Source organism: Aulostomus chinensis, chromosome 7, assembly GCF_037954235.1.
Source record: "Aulostomus chinensis isolate RoL2024-O1b breed Wild chromosome 7, RoL_Achi_v1.0, whole genome shotgun sequence".
NCBI lineage: Eukaryota > Metazoa > Chordata > Actinopteri > Syngnathiformes > Aulostomidae > Aulostomus > Aulostomus chinensis.
Genome location: NC_141326.1, coordinates 20,750,042 through 20,767,456, shown reverse-complemented (window position 1 = coordinate 20,767,456; position 17,415 = coordinate 20,750,042). Strand labels below are relative to the sequence as shown.

Sequence of the window (17,415 nt, the reverse complement as noted above, 5' to 3'; positions counted from 1 at the left end):
GTATAACAAGAGATAATCCTATTGTTAATAGAACAAGCCTTTGTATAAACAGTTCATACCTTCTAAAACAACACAAAAAGAACAAGAAGTAAAAATACAGCCGATGAGTCAAACATGACTCAGCAGGTCTCCTCACCAGACAGTCCAGTTGGGACACGGGGCTTTTGCTGCCGGGTTGGCTGATATCCCAGATTTTGACACAGCCTTTACCACCAGTGTAGACATGTCGAGTGGGGTTGCTAATGGTAACAGCACACACCACCTCCCCATGACTCAGAGTGTTGATTTGACGGGCATGCCGTGGAATACCGGGGCCAATCAAGGCATCAGGTGGGAAGGGCACAGGCTGCATCTGGCCATCTGCACTGACGTGGAAGGAGTAAGCCCTGAAATAAAAAGAAGTGAGCCACATTAGTGTTCTACTGTCTTAAAGATGTGTGAATCTAATATATTAGAGGATACATACGGTTTGCCACCAGAGATGGATGTGAGGCTGGCTGGAAGGCCTGGGGCTCTCATGTGAGTGTGAGGATCAAACCCCTGAAAGATAACAAGATGGAAACAATTGAACTATCAGCTCTGCTGCCGTTCATTCACCACAAGGTATTCTTAACTGTGAAGGTCTTTCAAGTTTCCCCAAGTACAGTCACATAAAGGGAATAGTTACCATGGGGGAGCGGCCGTAGGCTGCAGCTGCTGCAGCGCTCATCTGAGGGGAGATGTGCAGACCAGCATACACACCAGGACTAGTCAGGCCTCCATTCATTTCATGATGGCCCATCATGGCAAAGGGAGTGGGGTAGGAGCCTGCGATGGACAGAGGAGTGCGCAAGGCTGGGGCTGCTATAGAGAAAGAGAGGGAAATATATTGGTATGTGACTGCAGATTGGGGAAAAGAATGGATGGACTATATCATTTCTAGAGAGAAAAGAGAATGGCACCAACCAAGAGCCTCCATGCCTGGTGGTTTGCCCAGGATGGGTCTGAGCCCAGGAGTGGAGCTGGTGCCAGGGGTGGGGGCATCGTTGCGTGGGGTGGGGGTGTTGGACTTGAGGCCAGGCGTGGAGGATTTGTCATTCTGTTGAGGGAACGAGAGAGCGAGCACATTCACAATCTGGGAAGCCAGGCACTGTGCAGACTGACAATTTGAGAGCAAACTGAACTTAATCCAATCTAATTCTGACAACGCTCATAGTCCTGCAGAGCCATAAACTGCTATTTATTCTAAAACCTATTATGGCCACAATGGAGATGGGGCCGTTTTTATCCCCTTACTGCTTGGCTTTAATCTTTTAGTGAGGCAGAGAGAAAAATCCTGGAATAGTTAAATACATTGAGCTATTAACAGAGAGGACCTGACTGATCCTGATGCGGGACAATATTATCCCTGACGTTTAGTCATGCACTTAAAGCACCGACAGCAATTCCCTAATCCACTGCCGAAAACGTCCTAGATTTATTTGCACATATCCCTTTGCTCTCCCTGGCATTCTCATTTAAACCCCTTTCTGGCCTAGTTTGAACTAAGTCTCTTGGTGTCTTACATGACTGAGCTCCTTGGCCTTGGAGGATGGGGTGCTTCCAGAGGACGCCACTGATGCAGGACTGTTGGGTGTGTCCTTTTTCGGGGGGCGGGGCTTATCAATGCCATTTTCAGGTGGTGAGTGGGCTGGGCTTGCACGAGGGGTGGCCGGATCCTGGAGGAACACAGCAATACATTTTAACACCTTCATAAGAGCTTGATCCCAATAAATGTTAGTGTGCCATTAATCGACGGTCACCTCATTGGACACGTCTACCACCAGGTCGTCACTTTTCTCTCCATCGCTGTCCTGTGAAGACGGATTTAGCAAACAGCATTTTCAGTTACTGAAACCTTGGGTCTTTCTCTCTGAGAACAGGAGGGCTAGTTGACTTACATATCTGCTCATGCTGTCCTTTTCTTCCACTTTGCGTTTCTTAGAGTCCATACTGTAGTCAGAGGAGCTGCGGTGCTTCTCGCTGGCTGTGCGTAGGCTTTCTGACGGGGATATGGAGTTATTCTGGAAAAGGAAAAGCAAACAAGTGCTTTTATTACAATTTCATCTTCCATAGAATAGTGAATCATTCATCTGTTACAAGTGGTTCACAGAGAACACACTAAGCCAATCCAAACACTAAAAAATGCCTCTTTCATACAATTATGGATGCCGCAGACTCTTAAAATGCAGCTGTAAGCCAGCTCCAAACAGTACCCTGACACCAGCCAAGCCCAATCTCACACACAAGCCTGTCCTTGGCCACCCAACAGAATGGGCCGTTATCTGAACTGAAAGGAGGAGGGCTTGTTTTCTAAGCTGGTCTCCCTCCTTCTCATAACTGGGCAACAAACAGCCTCACAGGGACATGAGCGGTGTGTTGTGGTTGAACAGAGGGCCTTTTCTCTGGAGTCAGTCAGGCTAAGCGTGAGAGAACGAGGGGAGGAGAGACTGAGCGGGAAGGAGAGAGGAGGAGAGAAAATGTATGTTGTGGGCATTGATTGCTGCAGTGCGCTTGGGCACCATGTCAGCTTCAGCTTTGAGCTCTGATAAAGAAAGCAAATCTATATCCTGCCAGTGGGCACAGCAGCGTGGGACAGCGTGCTTCTTCATGGAGCCTGCCTGCCCACACAAGCTGCGACAGCGCACTCTTAACGCCAACAGAATGGGAGGATCTAGGCAGGTGTCCAGCAGCTTTCACGGGAGTTTACCATTTGCCTGTAAACTGTCAATTCCCCTGATTCCCTCCTTCCCTTCTTTTTAAAGACCAAAGCAACAACACGGACTAATTCAGCAGTCCAGAGGAACGGACAATGGCTGATGGACTAGCCGCCTGGGCAACGGGCCACGGTCTGTATAATGGCTGACCTTTAAAGAGATGCTTAGCGTGACTCATTAACCAAAGTCACCACTCTGCTATCAGATGACCTGGGACAAGAGCAGAGAAACAAAACAGGCCTGCTAATCGCCCCAGGAGTTCAATTTCTTCAGACATGACTGCACCCATTCAGCTGGCCTAGCCTCCAGAAACACAATCTCACAGGCCCATCACAAGCCATCAGAGATCACAGCCATTCAAATAAAACGCTTTAGTGGGTCCACCCACACGGGGTGGAGAAAGAGAAAGCAAAACAATTTTTTCCATTTGTGTTCATAAATATTCATCACATGCCAAGGAGGAGCTGGTAAACAGGGGAGACAGTAGAAGGGATCAAATAAATCCCTTAAGAAGGGGAAGTCCATGTCTTTCTTTAATTGTGATGAAATTACAGGGCGTCTAATCTCTTCAGCATGATACCAGTCATTTCCCTCCTGGATTAAACACACAGGATTTATATTCCAAACCTCATTTCCTATTAATCATTTTATAGAAATTGAAATTTTGTTTGACTTTTGCAGTGGAGTTCAAATGTAATGACTTAGGAAGCAAACTTCTGACACTCACCGTGTTCTCTGTTATCGCAGACATCACAATGGCGGTGGGGGTGATGACAATATCAAGCAGAGCAAAGAGAAAAACAAGTCAGTTAACATATTATAACTGATGCTCCTGGCTGAACATGTGAGAATCATCTGCAGGGCACAAGGCCCCTCTTATCACTGTGTTAGAGCTGTTGAATAGCTTATGCAGTCATGGGCTGGGAATGTATCAGCTCATTACCCAGACAGAATGTGAACAGACAGGATGTGCTCGTCACCTAAAGGCCCTGCCATTCTGCTCTAGAAGCGGGGAAGCACTCTGCACTTCCTTTTTTCCCCTCATTTAACATCTATTCAGTTGCTTTAAAATGAATATAAACTCATTTCACTCTCAATAAACAGCTAATACCAATTCGGACAGTAATATCACTTCACCTCTGTGTTCCAGATCATGGTGGTTCTTCTCATCCTTTACTGGAAGGTGTGCTTGGCTACCCAGGGCACCTAGTGCTAGCAGGCCTGATCCAGAGCCTGTCACAGGCGGGATGCCAGGGGGCTGAAGGCCCGAGGGGTGAGGGGGCAGCTGGACCGGAGGCCCGTGAGCAGCATGGGAGAGATGCTGTGCCTGGAGCTGCTGCTGCTGCAAGTAGGGAGGAAGACAGACAGACACCAAGTGGGTCGGAGGGAAAACTCAAGAAGAAACCACACACTAAACATGAGGCTGATCAGTTAAACCCTGGATGATATTAGCACATTCACACATCTATAACTGTCAGGATCAGGCAGCAATCCACTTCTGGGCTATTTTCATACCAGGCCAGGGTGGCATAATCCCTAGATCTGCTCTGAGGAGAGCAAACGGGACCGATGATCAGCTGCTCAACACGTCTAATGCAAGAGACACAGGGATCGAAGCACTTGATCACATGAATCTTGTGCTGCAGGTTGTGTAAAATAACAGAAGTACTGATCACACTACTCATGAAAAACACCAAAGTAAAGTTTAATTTAACACAGGGGCATCATTTCCCTTCAGGTAAAACAGAATCACAGGCTGCAGCACCACACTGCGTCAATGCCATCAGTGAGTTAAGCAATCCTCTTAAGGAACATGGAGCTGTGTAGGAATCTGTCAGCCTGTGGGCTAAACAACTACCTGCTTTTAAAATGCTTCAAAAACACAACCAGCATCTATTTACTCCTATCATATTCATGTTGCTGGATTAACAGTACATGAATCATTTGCACACCCAAACTTAAAAAGACTGAAGGAATGCTAAGTGCCAGAAGCTGGCACTCCATCCCTCTCACTTTGAGTATTTGAGTGTGTGTTTGTGTGTGTGTCTGGAAGGCTGCTGTGGAAGCCAGGGCCAGGGGTCCTATGCTGGCACTCAGTCAACCCTCCCATATTCACCATCAATATTTGAAAGGCACAGGGAAATGGATGGGAGTTAAAAGGCACTCAGCATGGAAGTAAGCAGTTTAAAGCAAGGTTAAATAATACTTAGCTGAGACACCAATAAAAACATCAGCAATTTATTACCTGTCTACGAGCCAGCTGAATAATTCAGCTGCTGTTACAGCATGCACCTCCTCTCTTTTACAAGACTGACTTCAATCAGTGACCATTATCGCCATTTCAAGAATATTAGACGCTTAGTAATGACTGCCGAGGCGAAGCAACACATAGTACAATGTGCTGGACTGAGCTAACGTGTACTTAAAAATACATTATTCAGTCAGATATTCAAAGGGCACATACGACAACCATTTGTCCTTAAAATTCAGTCTTCAGGCTCTTTTTAATTGCTTTTCTCCTTCAACATTATCTGCAGTAGAAGTGGAGAAGACTACATTGAAAAGTGGGAGGCATGATTTTAACTTGCAACCTTGTCCTATGCTCCACAGGGCAGATGTCAATCCAATTACAAAAAAGTACCAAGACAGAGAGGGAGGGAGAGAATGAGAAAGAGAGGAGAGCAAGAGAGAAACCGAGTGTGTTATAATATTGAGTCCATGAGGGAAATTAAGGAGCCAGTTCATTGGCAGGGGAGAGCCATCCTTGCTCATTGTGTTTAATGAGGCACTGATGGGTAATATGCATGGTTGATCAGCAAGAGCCCTCATTAGAGGGCCATAAATGAAGACAATAATAAATAAAGAAAGGAGTCTGGCCTGTTTCCTCTAATTTAATATTCCAAGATAAAAACCTAGTCTTTGCCCCTTTTTTTCTTTGACTGAGAGCAGATAAAGAAAGAAAAAGACAGGCAAAACTGAGCAAATGTGTTGTTGTACTCTCTTGTGTACATGCTAAACTATTGTGAAATGCATAGCGCCTGGGCAGGAACGGTGGGATGTAACATGCCAAGGACCCTCAAGCAGATGTCCATTAACAACAGCGGGGTTGATATGTGACCCTGAGAACAGCAGCAAGGAAGGTCAGGACCGCAGGTAACCTCTCCCTATAGTCAGGGGCTGAATTCATATTGTTATGCACAAAATTCATATGGTCACCTTCTTAAAATAACTGCCTGAGTCGTTTTTTTTTTTTTAACCCAAATCAACTCCTTATGATGTTTTGTCTCCAGTTTTTTGTTTTTTTTCTGAAAAACCCGACTTAGGCAATTATTTTAACAAGGCAACGATATTCAAGAATACACTGTACTAGGTGACTTTACGCAGGTGGCCAATCATTTGAAAGAAGGCGGGCTTATCTGGGCTACTTCCTGCCGGCTTTCTGTATTCTGACTTATTGCTAATCAACCTGGAACAGCTAGCAGCCAGGTTGATCTCAACACAAGAAGCTGCCCTAGTTGCATCCTATTAATGGCCCTCAGGCCCATCAATAAGGCATGCAGCTGGCTCCTGGATGCTGCCTGTCTGCCTGGCACGCTCTTTCACCCCACCTTGCTTTACAATATGTATGAGGATTTTGGCATGCCTACAGAGCTTCTCCTCAATGAATAACTAATGGGAAGGTATTCGTAAAACATACAGCAGCAACATTTCCACCTCCTCTGACATGAGCAACCAGTGTGACTTGGGTGGAGGCCTGATTGTTTCAGAAAATAGGTCAGGTGCCAAAAAGGATAATATACTATAATCATGAATGGGATTGTCTGATGACTCATGAAATGTTTAAAGCTCCCAAAAAAAGAACACCACAAAGCAAGAGAGAACACAGCTGAAGATTCCAAAATGATGCAGGATCGCTTTCTACAAATATGGAAAACACTAACACAAGGAGAAGCCAAAAGATTAATTTGTTCTTCTTAGGAACAACTGCTGCTTGCAGCTGGTCTGCTTTGGTTCAAGTCTAATAAAACATCTGCTTCAGTCCAACAGATAAAAAAAATAAAAATAAAAAAAAAAATCCCATCAACTCGAGACACCTAATCAGACAAATTCTAGGGAGAAATTATCCTGGAACAAAAGGGTCCCGAGGGGGCATTAATTGAATTCCAATATGCACTTCCAGCGATCGAGTCAGCCTTTGAGGCCAGACGCTACGAGATCCAACTGTGGTCTAGAGATCATTGATAGTGTGAGCTTTGAATGGAGGGTGAAACCAATCACTCTTGTATTAGAAATGCGGGATAGCTGCAGCTGATCAATGAGGAACAGATGGTGTTCCGAGGCAGTGATGAACATCAACATTAGTGCTGAGTGCTGTGGTGTGCAAAGAGAAGTGCGCGGCAGAGCTGTGATGGCTGACTGTTGTCTGAAGCGTCTCAGCTAGCTTGCAGCGCTGGCTGTGTTCTGCTCACCCTCAGCCTTTTAATTCCCACAGCTATCCAGGTCAGGAGTGAGGGATGAGGCTCCTCGTTAAAACCTTAGCCAATTAAAGCAATACAAGCTGCGAAGGGGATTCTCAAGAGCTCTCAGGCTCTCATTTATAAACACACAACAAGGCAGTGAAGATGCCACCGAGACCAAAGCTGGAGCAACAGACGAGCTCCACAGCTCCACATTCCGCGTGTAGTTTGAATTTATTTGTTGAGAACATGAATATATACAAATTTCATTAAAGAAGAGGTACACTGTCACTATTAATTAATTGAGTGGTATATCACCATACATCAACAGTCAAGACTACTTGGTACATAAAAAATACATATATACAGAAATTAAAAATAGCAATGGCCATGATGTAAACTGTAGGACTGCCCCTAACTAAGCAATAAAGGAATAAAAAGGGGGTATACACACGGTGAGAGGCAGATTGGGAAGTCCACGTACCCCGATGATGGCATTCAGCTCGGTCATAGTCACCTGCTTAGCCCGCTCCACTGCCTGAGCAACCTGCTGTTGGTGCTGTGGGGGAGACATTTGCAGAAGACATTAGGACTATCTATCACACACCCACACTCACTTATCTGTGAATTTCACACTTAATTTTCACAGCACAATTTTAAAAGTGGAGGCAAATGCCACACACAATTACTCCAAACTCCCTTGCCTGCATTTTTGTAAGTAGTATCTTTAGAATTCAGGCAGTAATACATGCTTTTATCTTAGAAGTATACTGTGACATTGTGTCTGAGGCACATTCAAACTTACCTCTTGTGACAGGAAAGGCATAATTTGAGCTAAAATTGCGTTGAGCCTTTTGGCAATCTCCGTCTAGAAGACAAAAGAGGCGCAAAATGAGAGGGTAAAGTATACAACAGACAGTGACTTCATATAACCCCGCCTTTAATGTTTACACCGATTAAGTCAATTACTGCGGCAATCAGAACTGCTTGACTCAACATCCTCTAAACGGCGTGATATTGACATTTGAAATATTTAAAACATTAGGAGAGCCCAGGGGGATGGAGCACAGCTGTGCTGAGAGTGCACTCCATGCTAAACGGATATGAGCCGGCAGAGTGCTGCTGTGTTGAGAGGATCCTCTCTCACTCTGCCCTCCTTCCCCTCATCTGCAACTGCGCTGTCCAGCACTTAACCTCAGAGTTTAACCACACAACCACACCCCAGGAAGTGAGGCCCACTAACTAGATTTTATGGTTTACTTACATGTGACATTGTCGGCAGTTTACATGCGAGATGTTAAGATTTACAAACCATAATGACCTCAAGGGTAACACCTCAAATCTGTCAATACCATTAAAGGACAACTTGTGGCTTATGAATGCTAAAAGTCTCCAGCTCTATCTTTCGAAGACTTAAGTCCAGGCAAACCTTCACTGCAAATCAACCGCCCAGCCCGCCACCCTCAAAGCCTCCTATCCATCCACAGAGCCCTGCCTCCATTCTTCCGCTTGTCTACCAACTGCCATGGCAACGGCTGCAGCCCTATCTTGCTGGGATCATTATGCAAATGGCACCTCTCCTTGACCGTAACAGGCTTTAAAATCATATTACGTGCTTCGAGGCAGGTCATTAAATTGAATTTTCGGCCTGTCGATCACATGAACGTAGCAAATGAATGGTGGATAAAAAGAGCAATGGGGAGGAGGCGTGCAGATGAGGGGTGTGATCTAAACCCCCCCTTGTAAAAACACTGCACAGCCAGCTTGTTCTGCCTCCTCTCTCTTCCTGAGACAGGGGGGATGAGACTCTCAGGTTCAAGCTCTGCACTGGGAGCAGAAAAATAACAGTGCCAAAGCTACATCATCTATGGAATTTATGAGCTGCAGTTCAACCCAGGGCCACTGCGGAACACAAACACATCACAGGGATTTTCTCCGATTTTTCATTTGGAGCAGCAAACACAATGTACTTTGCAGACCGCCAGCTTATTTATTACACATGGCAGAAATGCCAGGCAGTTTTGGCAGCCTGACATATTACCTCTGAGCAGAGCCAGAGAGATTGGAAAGTAATGTCCAACAGAACGAGACCTGCTGACCCAAGCTGCAACATAGATAGCCACTTAGCAGGGCAAGCCAGCAGGACAAACAACCAGCTAAAGATGATATATCAGAGGAAACAAAGTAAAGCCTCAGATCAGAGGCAATAATGTGAAACAAATATATGGTAGCATGGAAACAATATATGGTAATAGATACAGAGAGTGCAATAGTCCATAAGATAACACTGTAGATTACTTTCTGCTGACAAGGAAGTCACTGAACTCCAGACTCATTTGGCACACAATAAATATGACCTACAACCAATAAAGCAACGAGAGGGTTAGATAAAGGTTTTATGGGCATCAGTATTAATGCAATGAAGTAAGTGCTCTAGGAAGAGTGCAAGAAAGCCCTCAGAAATGGTTGAAAAGCTACACAGCCGCTATAATCCATGTTTGTTGAGATAAGCCATGTCAATAGCAGTCGAACATTTGACGGGATTTGTGAAAAGGCCTCGAGAGCACAGTCCATTCCTCTGTAGCTTAGTGTCATGGTGACAGCTGGCTGGGAGAGGTCAGGAGGTGGCTGATCCACTGTGCCCTAAACAACTGGCAGCCACTGCACTCTCACAACACAACATGCAAATACATGGAGAAGGCATCGACTCAAGTCGCCGCTGCTGTCAAAATAGATACACCGCAGCGCTGGGCGGCTCTTTTTTTTTGGTTTGTTTTGTTACGCTGGCAGATAAAAATGGGGCTGCTGTCACTTTAAGTAGATGACAGCTTGGCCCTTGAGAGGCCAGCTTTGAGCTGCTGCTACACAATTACAGGTACTCGGACTTGTGTAGCACCACTTTAAGAGCACTCTCAGGCTGGCTTGTCAATGGTGTGCAGAAAGGTATTCGCTAGTTGCCAGCAACAGTCGGAAAAATGAGTCAAGACACTGATGAGCATTAAATACAGAGAGGAAAATGGTCACATGATCCATCTATAAACAATAGTAGACTAGTCAGGTTTAGAGGGCCTCTAAGTTGCCCAAGATGACGGCATTACTGTTTCCCGACTGTTCTAGTAGGATGAGATTTAGACTTCACTTGTAGCTTGTCCAAGATTTAAAAAAAAACGAATGTTTTCACTAAGCAGGGATATTACACAAAGAATCAGCGCCTTTGTTAGTGTGAAACCAGTCCAGAATAAATACCACTTCTACTAGACTGAGACTGTAAAAAAAACACAGCAGTTGAAGGATTCAAATTCTTGAAAAAACTTGAGATCATTTTGTGATGGGATCGCATCGGCCACAGTGCTAGTCACCATGCTAGCATTCCCTCATGGGATGTCAGTAATGGTTGCCACAGAATAAGGATGTCACAATTCCAGACATTTGGTAATTGCTATAAATGGCACTGAATTTACACTGACACCAAAAATATTACATACATGAAATTAAAGCATATTCCGACTGCACTGAAATGGAAGAACCACCAAGGCACAGACCTTTAAGGAGGACATTTTAAGGAGTCCACCTTAAGTAAGTGGAATTCGTTGCTAGCTTAAGCCTAGAATGACCCCCTTCACTTAAAGCAGTTGGCAAGGAAAACAGTAGTAGTATTCATTAAACTTATTTTTATTAAACTTAATTTATTTATTCACAAATTAGTTAACACTGCAGTTTTACTGTAATACCTTCTGTCTCCAGAGTCTCTGTGTTTTTTTCTTGCACGAATCTACAAGCAGATCTGCTGCTGCGTTCGTACTTGCCGTGACCATTTCTACATGTGGTTTTTGTTCTGTCTCTATGTTACTTTTAGTACTTTAGCCACAAGAGAACAAGTACAGTCACATTTTTTGAGTTCTGGCTTTGACTTGGAATTGGTTCTTGTGACATCACTACAACACTGTTATTTGAGAAACAGGTAAGTTTTGGTCAGGCAACGTCCGTCTTTAAACCCAGCCTTCATTTCCATCTCACCTACACACCTGTAATATTTTGTGACTTAAAATAATTGCAGGTCTGATAATGATTAATTTGCCACTCTGCTATTTCCAGTGCCCTCACCTGAGCCAAAACTATTTTCACAATTCTACCTTCATTCTGATTTCATCTGCACACCTGTGAAGTTTCCTAATCTGCTTTGAATGGTGCTGATGCTATCGCTGTGGCAAACTCTGTCTGCAGACATATTTGGAAAAACCTGCCAAAGTACTCAAAACCACCTCTGGTGGGAGTTCCCCCGGCAGTGGATGTTTCTGGGACCACATTTTGCCAAGATGACACACACGCAGACTCACAAGGTGAAAACAATAGCAGCCACAAGCTGACGCAGCTGGTAACCATAACCTCTGTTATTATTCCATATCTTAAAATAACTTTCTGTTTATATAAATGGACCCAACACCCAACAGTTCACACCCTGGATTTATTAGACTGAAGTTCAGTCCCAAATGACAGAGAGGGGATACACATTTTTCATTGCACGCCTCTTTGGTATGTATGCTGCAGACAGTCTTCTGGCTGACCAAGTTTGTTTTGGCCCTGTGTATGTCAGATAGTTTGCTACTTAGCAAATGACTCCCACAGCCATGGGTCTCATTTCTGTGTTACGACTACAGGTAACAGCCAGATCGGACTAAGCCACAGTTAGAAACAGGCTCCAGATGATGGCAATTACCAGCTGACATCACACATACTGTCACGTCTGATAGAGACGGATCAAATAACACTGCCACATCAGTCCATCTGAGCTGTGCTGCTGCTGCTGTGTGCATTCTGAAATCTGAATTATGTCCCCGCACAGTGATGAAAAAGGCACAGTTAGACGAATGGATTTCCTCACTATGGAATAAATCTCCTGGCAGGGAAAAAAAATATGCCCGTGTGCATCCAATAATCCATCCAAACCCTGCCTGTACACCACTCTCCATCTTCTCCTCCTCCCCTGCCTGAGCTGTAAGCTGGGGGAGCTGCATGGATGGGGACCGCACTGTTTGCTCACAAACATGCCGTTCAGCAGGTTAGGGCCCCACTGATGAATTATTCAAGCACTTCCATCAGCTTTGTTGAGGTTCCTGATAAAAGTCAGGCGCTAAAATGGATCAGTCGATTAACCTGTTTACACAGAGCTGGGCTGTTGCCCCTCCCCCAGCTCTATTCTCCCACTTGTCTCTGGCTACCATCCCCCTCCTCTCTCCTCTGGTTGGCGATAAGTGCCTGACAGAAGCTATCAGAGTGGCCCGAGCCCTGACAGACATGTGGCAGTGTGACACACGGCCCAGACACTGATGGATCACCCTACCACACCAATGCACCAGGCCTCCAACGCTGTCATTAACCAAGTTGCAGGGGAGGGGACTGACAGATTACTCATTCACACAGTCCCTTGAAGGATCTGTGTGACTGATCTATAAAGCAATACAAGATACACCATTTTGATAATGACAGGAGCACAAGGACATAGAAAAGGACTTTTACCCTCCGCCTGTAATTACTGATCACCACTGACCTATCAGTAATGTGCTTCCTTTAATCATCAAGTCAAAGCCTGAGCCTGCCAAAGTCTACCTTTAATCTAATCAATGAGCTGAGACAAATCCATGCTTTCCTGCCCCTGGAAAAAAAAAATTGCACAAAAACCATCACAGTTTTTTTCCAAGGCAGTGCACGTTTGCTGTTGAGGCACCTTGTTTGTGTGTCTGTTTGCAGCCTATTACCAATGCTCCATTCAGTTCACAGCCTACGAGCAGCTCCTCCTGGATCTGACATCCCCTGACACGGTGGAAAACCACTGAGCCGAAAAATATCAGCGACATGTTGGTACCTACCTGTTTGTGCATCTCTATGTTGAGCCCGTAGGACATCTCATAGTACTGAAAGAAAAGCAGAAGATTCCATAGTGATTTATGTGGTTAGTCACCTTTGTGCTATAGCATCTTTTATTTTTACTCAATAGCGTGACTTCTATGGAGCTACTTTACAAACAGATCAATATTTTAATTGATCAATACACTAATTACATCATCGCATGCTTTTGAACATTAAAACAATCCCGGGAGCAAAGGTGATAAACTAAGATCAAACACAAAAGTAGCTCTAAAAAGCAGAGAATAGTCGATAAATTGATATTTTGTTGTCAGAGTGTGGGCGCGGAGAATAAAAGGGTTAGATTTATTGATCAGCATCTTAAGCCCTCACATCTCTAGGATGTCTATTTACTTAGCGTAAAGTGATTGCTCAACACTCTTGTTATTTCAAGCCAGGTCAGCCTGTCTGGCTGAAATGTAATCCATGGAGCCCACAAGTGGCAGCCAGGGCAGAAATGTCTTTCCAGTCAGTGTCTATTTGATGAAGCAAATGCATTATTCAGTCCATTAGCTTCTTCGAAAATTACTCTCAAACAAGAGAGCCATTCTGTCTGAGATCAGAGCCCCGGAGTCATAGAGTAACCTGACACCCAGCGCTGGCTGTGGGATACTTCCTTACATGTTTACCTAACCTCCTCCCTGTCAGCCTGACATGTTGTTTTCCCTGTGAAAAGAATGTTTAACTTAAACCTGCATGTATTGGTTTAAGACCGTGTTTACCTGGGAAAACACTGCCACAGAAGAAACTGTGATTGCATCATGTCTGAACTAAATTCCTGCGTCATAGACACACCTTTGTTTAAACGGCTGCTGATTTAAAAAGCTAATAATCTAGACACTAAGGTCGAGCAAAAAAAAAAAAAAAAAGAATTAACGGCAGCGTGTTCCACGTCCTCCATTTTGTTTTGCCGTGGCGCATTTTCCCACACACTACTCTGGCCCCTCCACCATCAGCTCGCACCTAATTTATGGCCGTGCATACGTCTGAATGTGGAGTCTCCAAGGAGAATAATCAGATCAGCACACACAGAGGGCAACGCTGCAGTCGACCCTTACAGATCAGGGGTCCTCTTTAATGGAGCCTCTGCCCGCTGCCGCCTGCCTGTCAGGAGGAGTTTCTCCGTAACAACCAGCTACATCAATCCCTCCCAGGGGGAATTCACAGGCCTGTACCTGACACTCACCACCCCACCCCCACCTCCTAACAACCACAGGTGATCACAATAGCTTGTCTCACTCCACCCAAACTAGATCTACAACAAGCCTCGCAATTTGGAAGCATAATTGCTGCCTATTGTAACATAATCTTACCATGACATAGTGGCGCTGCATCTCGGTCTTCTCATTGGCCAGTTTGTCATACTCCACCTTAAGACTAAAATAGAAGACAAGGTGTCAATTTCAGGCATCTCTATCACCTCAATAACTCACTCACACTTAACCACTTGGCAGCAGAGTATGGAGGATGAAAAAAAAAACTGTTGCCATTTTTCCATTCCTGCAGAAGTCAACAACTAAATATTAGCCTTCACCTTTACTCTTCAAGTGGATTCAAAGTCAGTCAGTGTTGACACTTTGTAATCATTACCTGTGATACTGGGCTTGCAGGAACTGGAATTCATCTTTAATCCTGTCACAAGACTCTGCTACAGTGAATTTGAAGCCAGGCTGGCCGGGCTGATGTGGAGCCTGAAATTACAAATAAAATCAGATCAGCTACATGGTGAAGTTTTAATCATCACTTCCAACATCGTGTGAATAGTTCACACATGTTCAGGATAATATCTCCTCTGTGTTAAGGACAGTATGACATTTCCACAGCAAAGACGAGTCTAACACCTCTGGGAGCTAATAACACGTTGAATGGGCTGAAAATGAAATTCAAAAGGAGGGAGGAAAAAAAATGAATTAAAACCACCACCTGTCCTCATATTCAGCTCTCATATGTTAGTGTATGGCTGAGTAAATACCTTCAGGCATTCAAACCATCTGCATCCATTTACCACTGAGTGCATGCTCTGGTGTACCATAACTGCATTGTAATACAACCATATAGACATTTGATGAGTTGCATTAAAGGGTGGAAAACGCTTTGCGGGGCAGTTTCAAAAGGGAAGCGGCACAGTCAGGAACCGTGTCAACACCACCAATAAATATGTAAGACATGGTAAGAGGAGAGGAAGCGCTTCTTACCGGGTGTCGGCCCTGTGGATACATCTTGAAATCTATCCTTTGTTTATCTCTCCAGTGTGCAGGTCCTTTGGCTAAACGGTTGAAATCTGCTCACAGCAGCCACGCCAGTCTCATCAGACAGGGGGTAGGAGGTGGAGGTGGTGAGGGGGGGAAGGGGGGTGAGGGGGTGGGGGGGGATGGGGAGCAAGGGAGGTCGTGAAAATCCTGTGTTGAAAAATGACGCGTTTAATCTCCAAAACACAATGGTGAATTGTCAACCAAGAAGCCTCATGAGCAATATGCAAAAATATAGCAGAAGTGAAAATCATAAAGACAGTTTTAGAAATATATATATATATATATATACACATTTAGGGGGTAAAAAAACATATCAAAAACAGACTTTTTTGCCGGTTAAATATAAAAATACCCATCAAATTCATCTCATTTAGCGTTATAATCTTGATTGATGTTGGTTAAATGACTAACAGCCCGCTGTAGGACGTCTACAGACAGGCCACGACCAAACAGCAGCTGGTTTCCTACTGTTTGACTCCGCGGAAAGCGATGGAAACGGTGCGCTGTTGAGCGTTTGTCCCCCAACAAAAATATATAACTGAAAAAGGGATCAACAGCTACTGCTAAATACATACCCGTCCGTCCGACTTTACTGGAGAAAAATGCAGTAATTCATGCGTTTAATCCCTCCTAATGTGGACGCGGATCTCGAGCAGCATCCTCTCCGGAGCGCACCCAGCTACTCTGGGGAGAAAAACGTTGGTGCGGTCGATCAAACTACTTTCCTCTCCGCCGCGAACCTCCGAGGAATGTGCGCCTTTTGTGGCTGCTTAATCCCAAAAAAAGAGCGTGTGTGAGAGAGAGAGAAATAATAAAATATGCTTCCCAAAATCTGTCTTCCGACTCGAATAGGTTCTTTAAAACATGGTGCTCTCCACCATCTCGCATTTCCCTCAGTTGTCCAGTTTACCCCGGTTGCCACACACAGGCAGCAGGGCTGAACTGCCGTGAAAGCGCCTATCTGTCCAATCGGATTACTCGGAAGGAATACGGCCACATCTGCCTATCGCAGAGCGACGGCCCCCACGTGGGGTGCAACGGTACATGACATCATCGCGGATCTACAAGGCATCATCCGTCCGTCCCACCGTGTACAACAACAACAGCCGGCATTGATGTGCCGACGATGATATTCAAATTCAACCGAGACAGCACAAATTCCACATCCGCGCCTCATTAGCGCGTTTCTGCCGCCCAAAATTAAGTTTCTGGATGAGCCCACCACAGAGAGAGGGAGGTGTGCGGGCATTTTGGGATGTTTATGTCCATACATGGGAAGGCGGGGGGGGGGGGGGGGGGGGGGGTTTGTATAAAGACGTTAAAAAAAGCACGCGAAGGGATGATACAGTGAAATATTCAAATGTAACGGCTCGAATCAGAAATGTTCGGGTTTACTCCTCTTCCTCCTCTTCCTCCTCCTCCTGACTTCCTCCTCCTCCACCACCACCACCACCACCACCTCCATCCGTGAAGGACACAATAATGACCAATCGATCGTCGAAATTAAAGCCATGGAGTTTTTTTTTTTTTTTTTTTTTTGCACAACACACAGGCGCTCCCGCAGAGCCGCGTTAGTGCGCCGGTAGCGCTGCGGAGAGAGGACAGATGATTGCCTTTGTCTGATATTAACATCAGCCATGTCTGAGCCTCGCTCGACGCCTTGTTTTGAAGCTTCGACTCAGCCCCCACGTGGGACTCCTCTGCGGCTTTAAGGCGTCTCGACCAATAGCAGCGCTGTGCACTTACGCCGAGGCTTCTGATTGGCTGACGGCCGCCGAGCCTGTCATTCACCGAGCAGCGTTGTCAATCAATACCACGCGGGGTCAAGCGCTGACAAATGCCTGTGCTCCTCGGTCCTCTGCCTGTGAATAGAGGCTGGAATAGCTGCTTAATTAGCTTCGAATGGCTTTTCTCTCCAGTTCAAACAATCTGTTACCACCACGTGGTAATGAGAGCCTACATTAAACAAAGGAAGAAAGGAAGCATGCAAACAGTTGTAACATTACAACCTGTAGTTTTCCTTTACATACTATGAGCCTGTCAGAGGATCAGACAAAAAAAGATTCT

At 45.1% G+C, this 17,415-nt stretch overlaps 1 protein-coding gene across 1 annotated transcript in view; it reads right to left on the bottom strand.

Moving 5' to 3' along the window:
- The window catches only part of tle3a (TLE family member 3, transcriptional corepressor a), a 20,073-nt gene extending 3,766 nt beyond the window's left edge, over window positions 1-16,307 (bottom strand). The window contains exons 1-15 of the mRNA XM_086209110.1: window positions 15,924-16,307; window positions 15,292-15,495; window positions 14,687-14,787; window positions 14,410-14,473; window positions 13,060-13,104; window positions 7,998-8,060; window positions 7,677-7,751; window positions 3,847-4,077; window positions 1,920-2,042; window positions 1,782-1,832; window positions 1,545-1,697; window positions 946-1,078; window positions 668-843; window positions 467-540; window positions 137-386 (exon numbers count right to left, since the gene is read on the bottom strand). Of these exons, the coding sequence (XP_086065236.1) occupies window positions 137-386; window positions 467-540; window positions 668-843; window positions 946-1,078; window positions 1,545-1,697; window positions 1,782-1,832; window positions 1,920-2,042; window positions 3,847-4,077; window positions 7,677-7,751; window positions 7,998-8,060; window positions 13,060-13,104; window positions 14,410-14,473; window positions 14,687-14,787; window positions 15,292-15,315 (1,563 nt within the window). The 5' untranslated portion in view covers window positions 15,316-15,495; window positions 15,924-16,307. The remainder of the gene's footprint in view (window positions 1-136; window positions 387-466; window positions 541-667; window positions 844-945; window positions 1,079-1,544; window positions 1,698-1,781; window positions 1,833-1,919; window positions 2,043-3,846; window positions 4,078-7,676; window positions 7,752-7,997; window positions 8,061-13,059; window positions 13,105-14,409; window positions 14,474-14,686; window positions 14,788-15,291; window positions 15,496-15,923) is intronic.
- Between the last annotated feature and the right edge of the window lie 1,108 nt (window positions 16,308-17,415).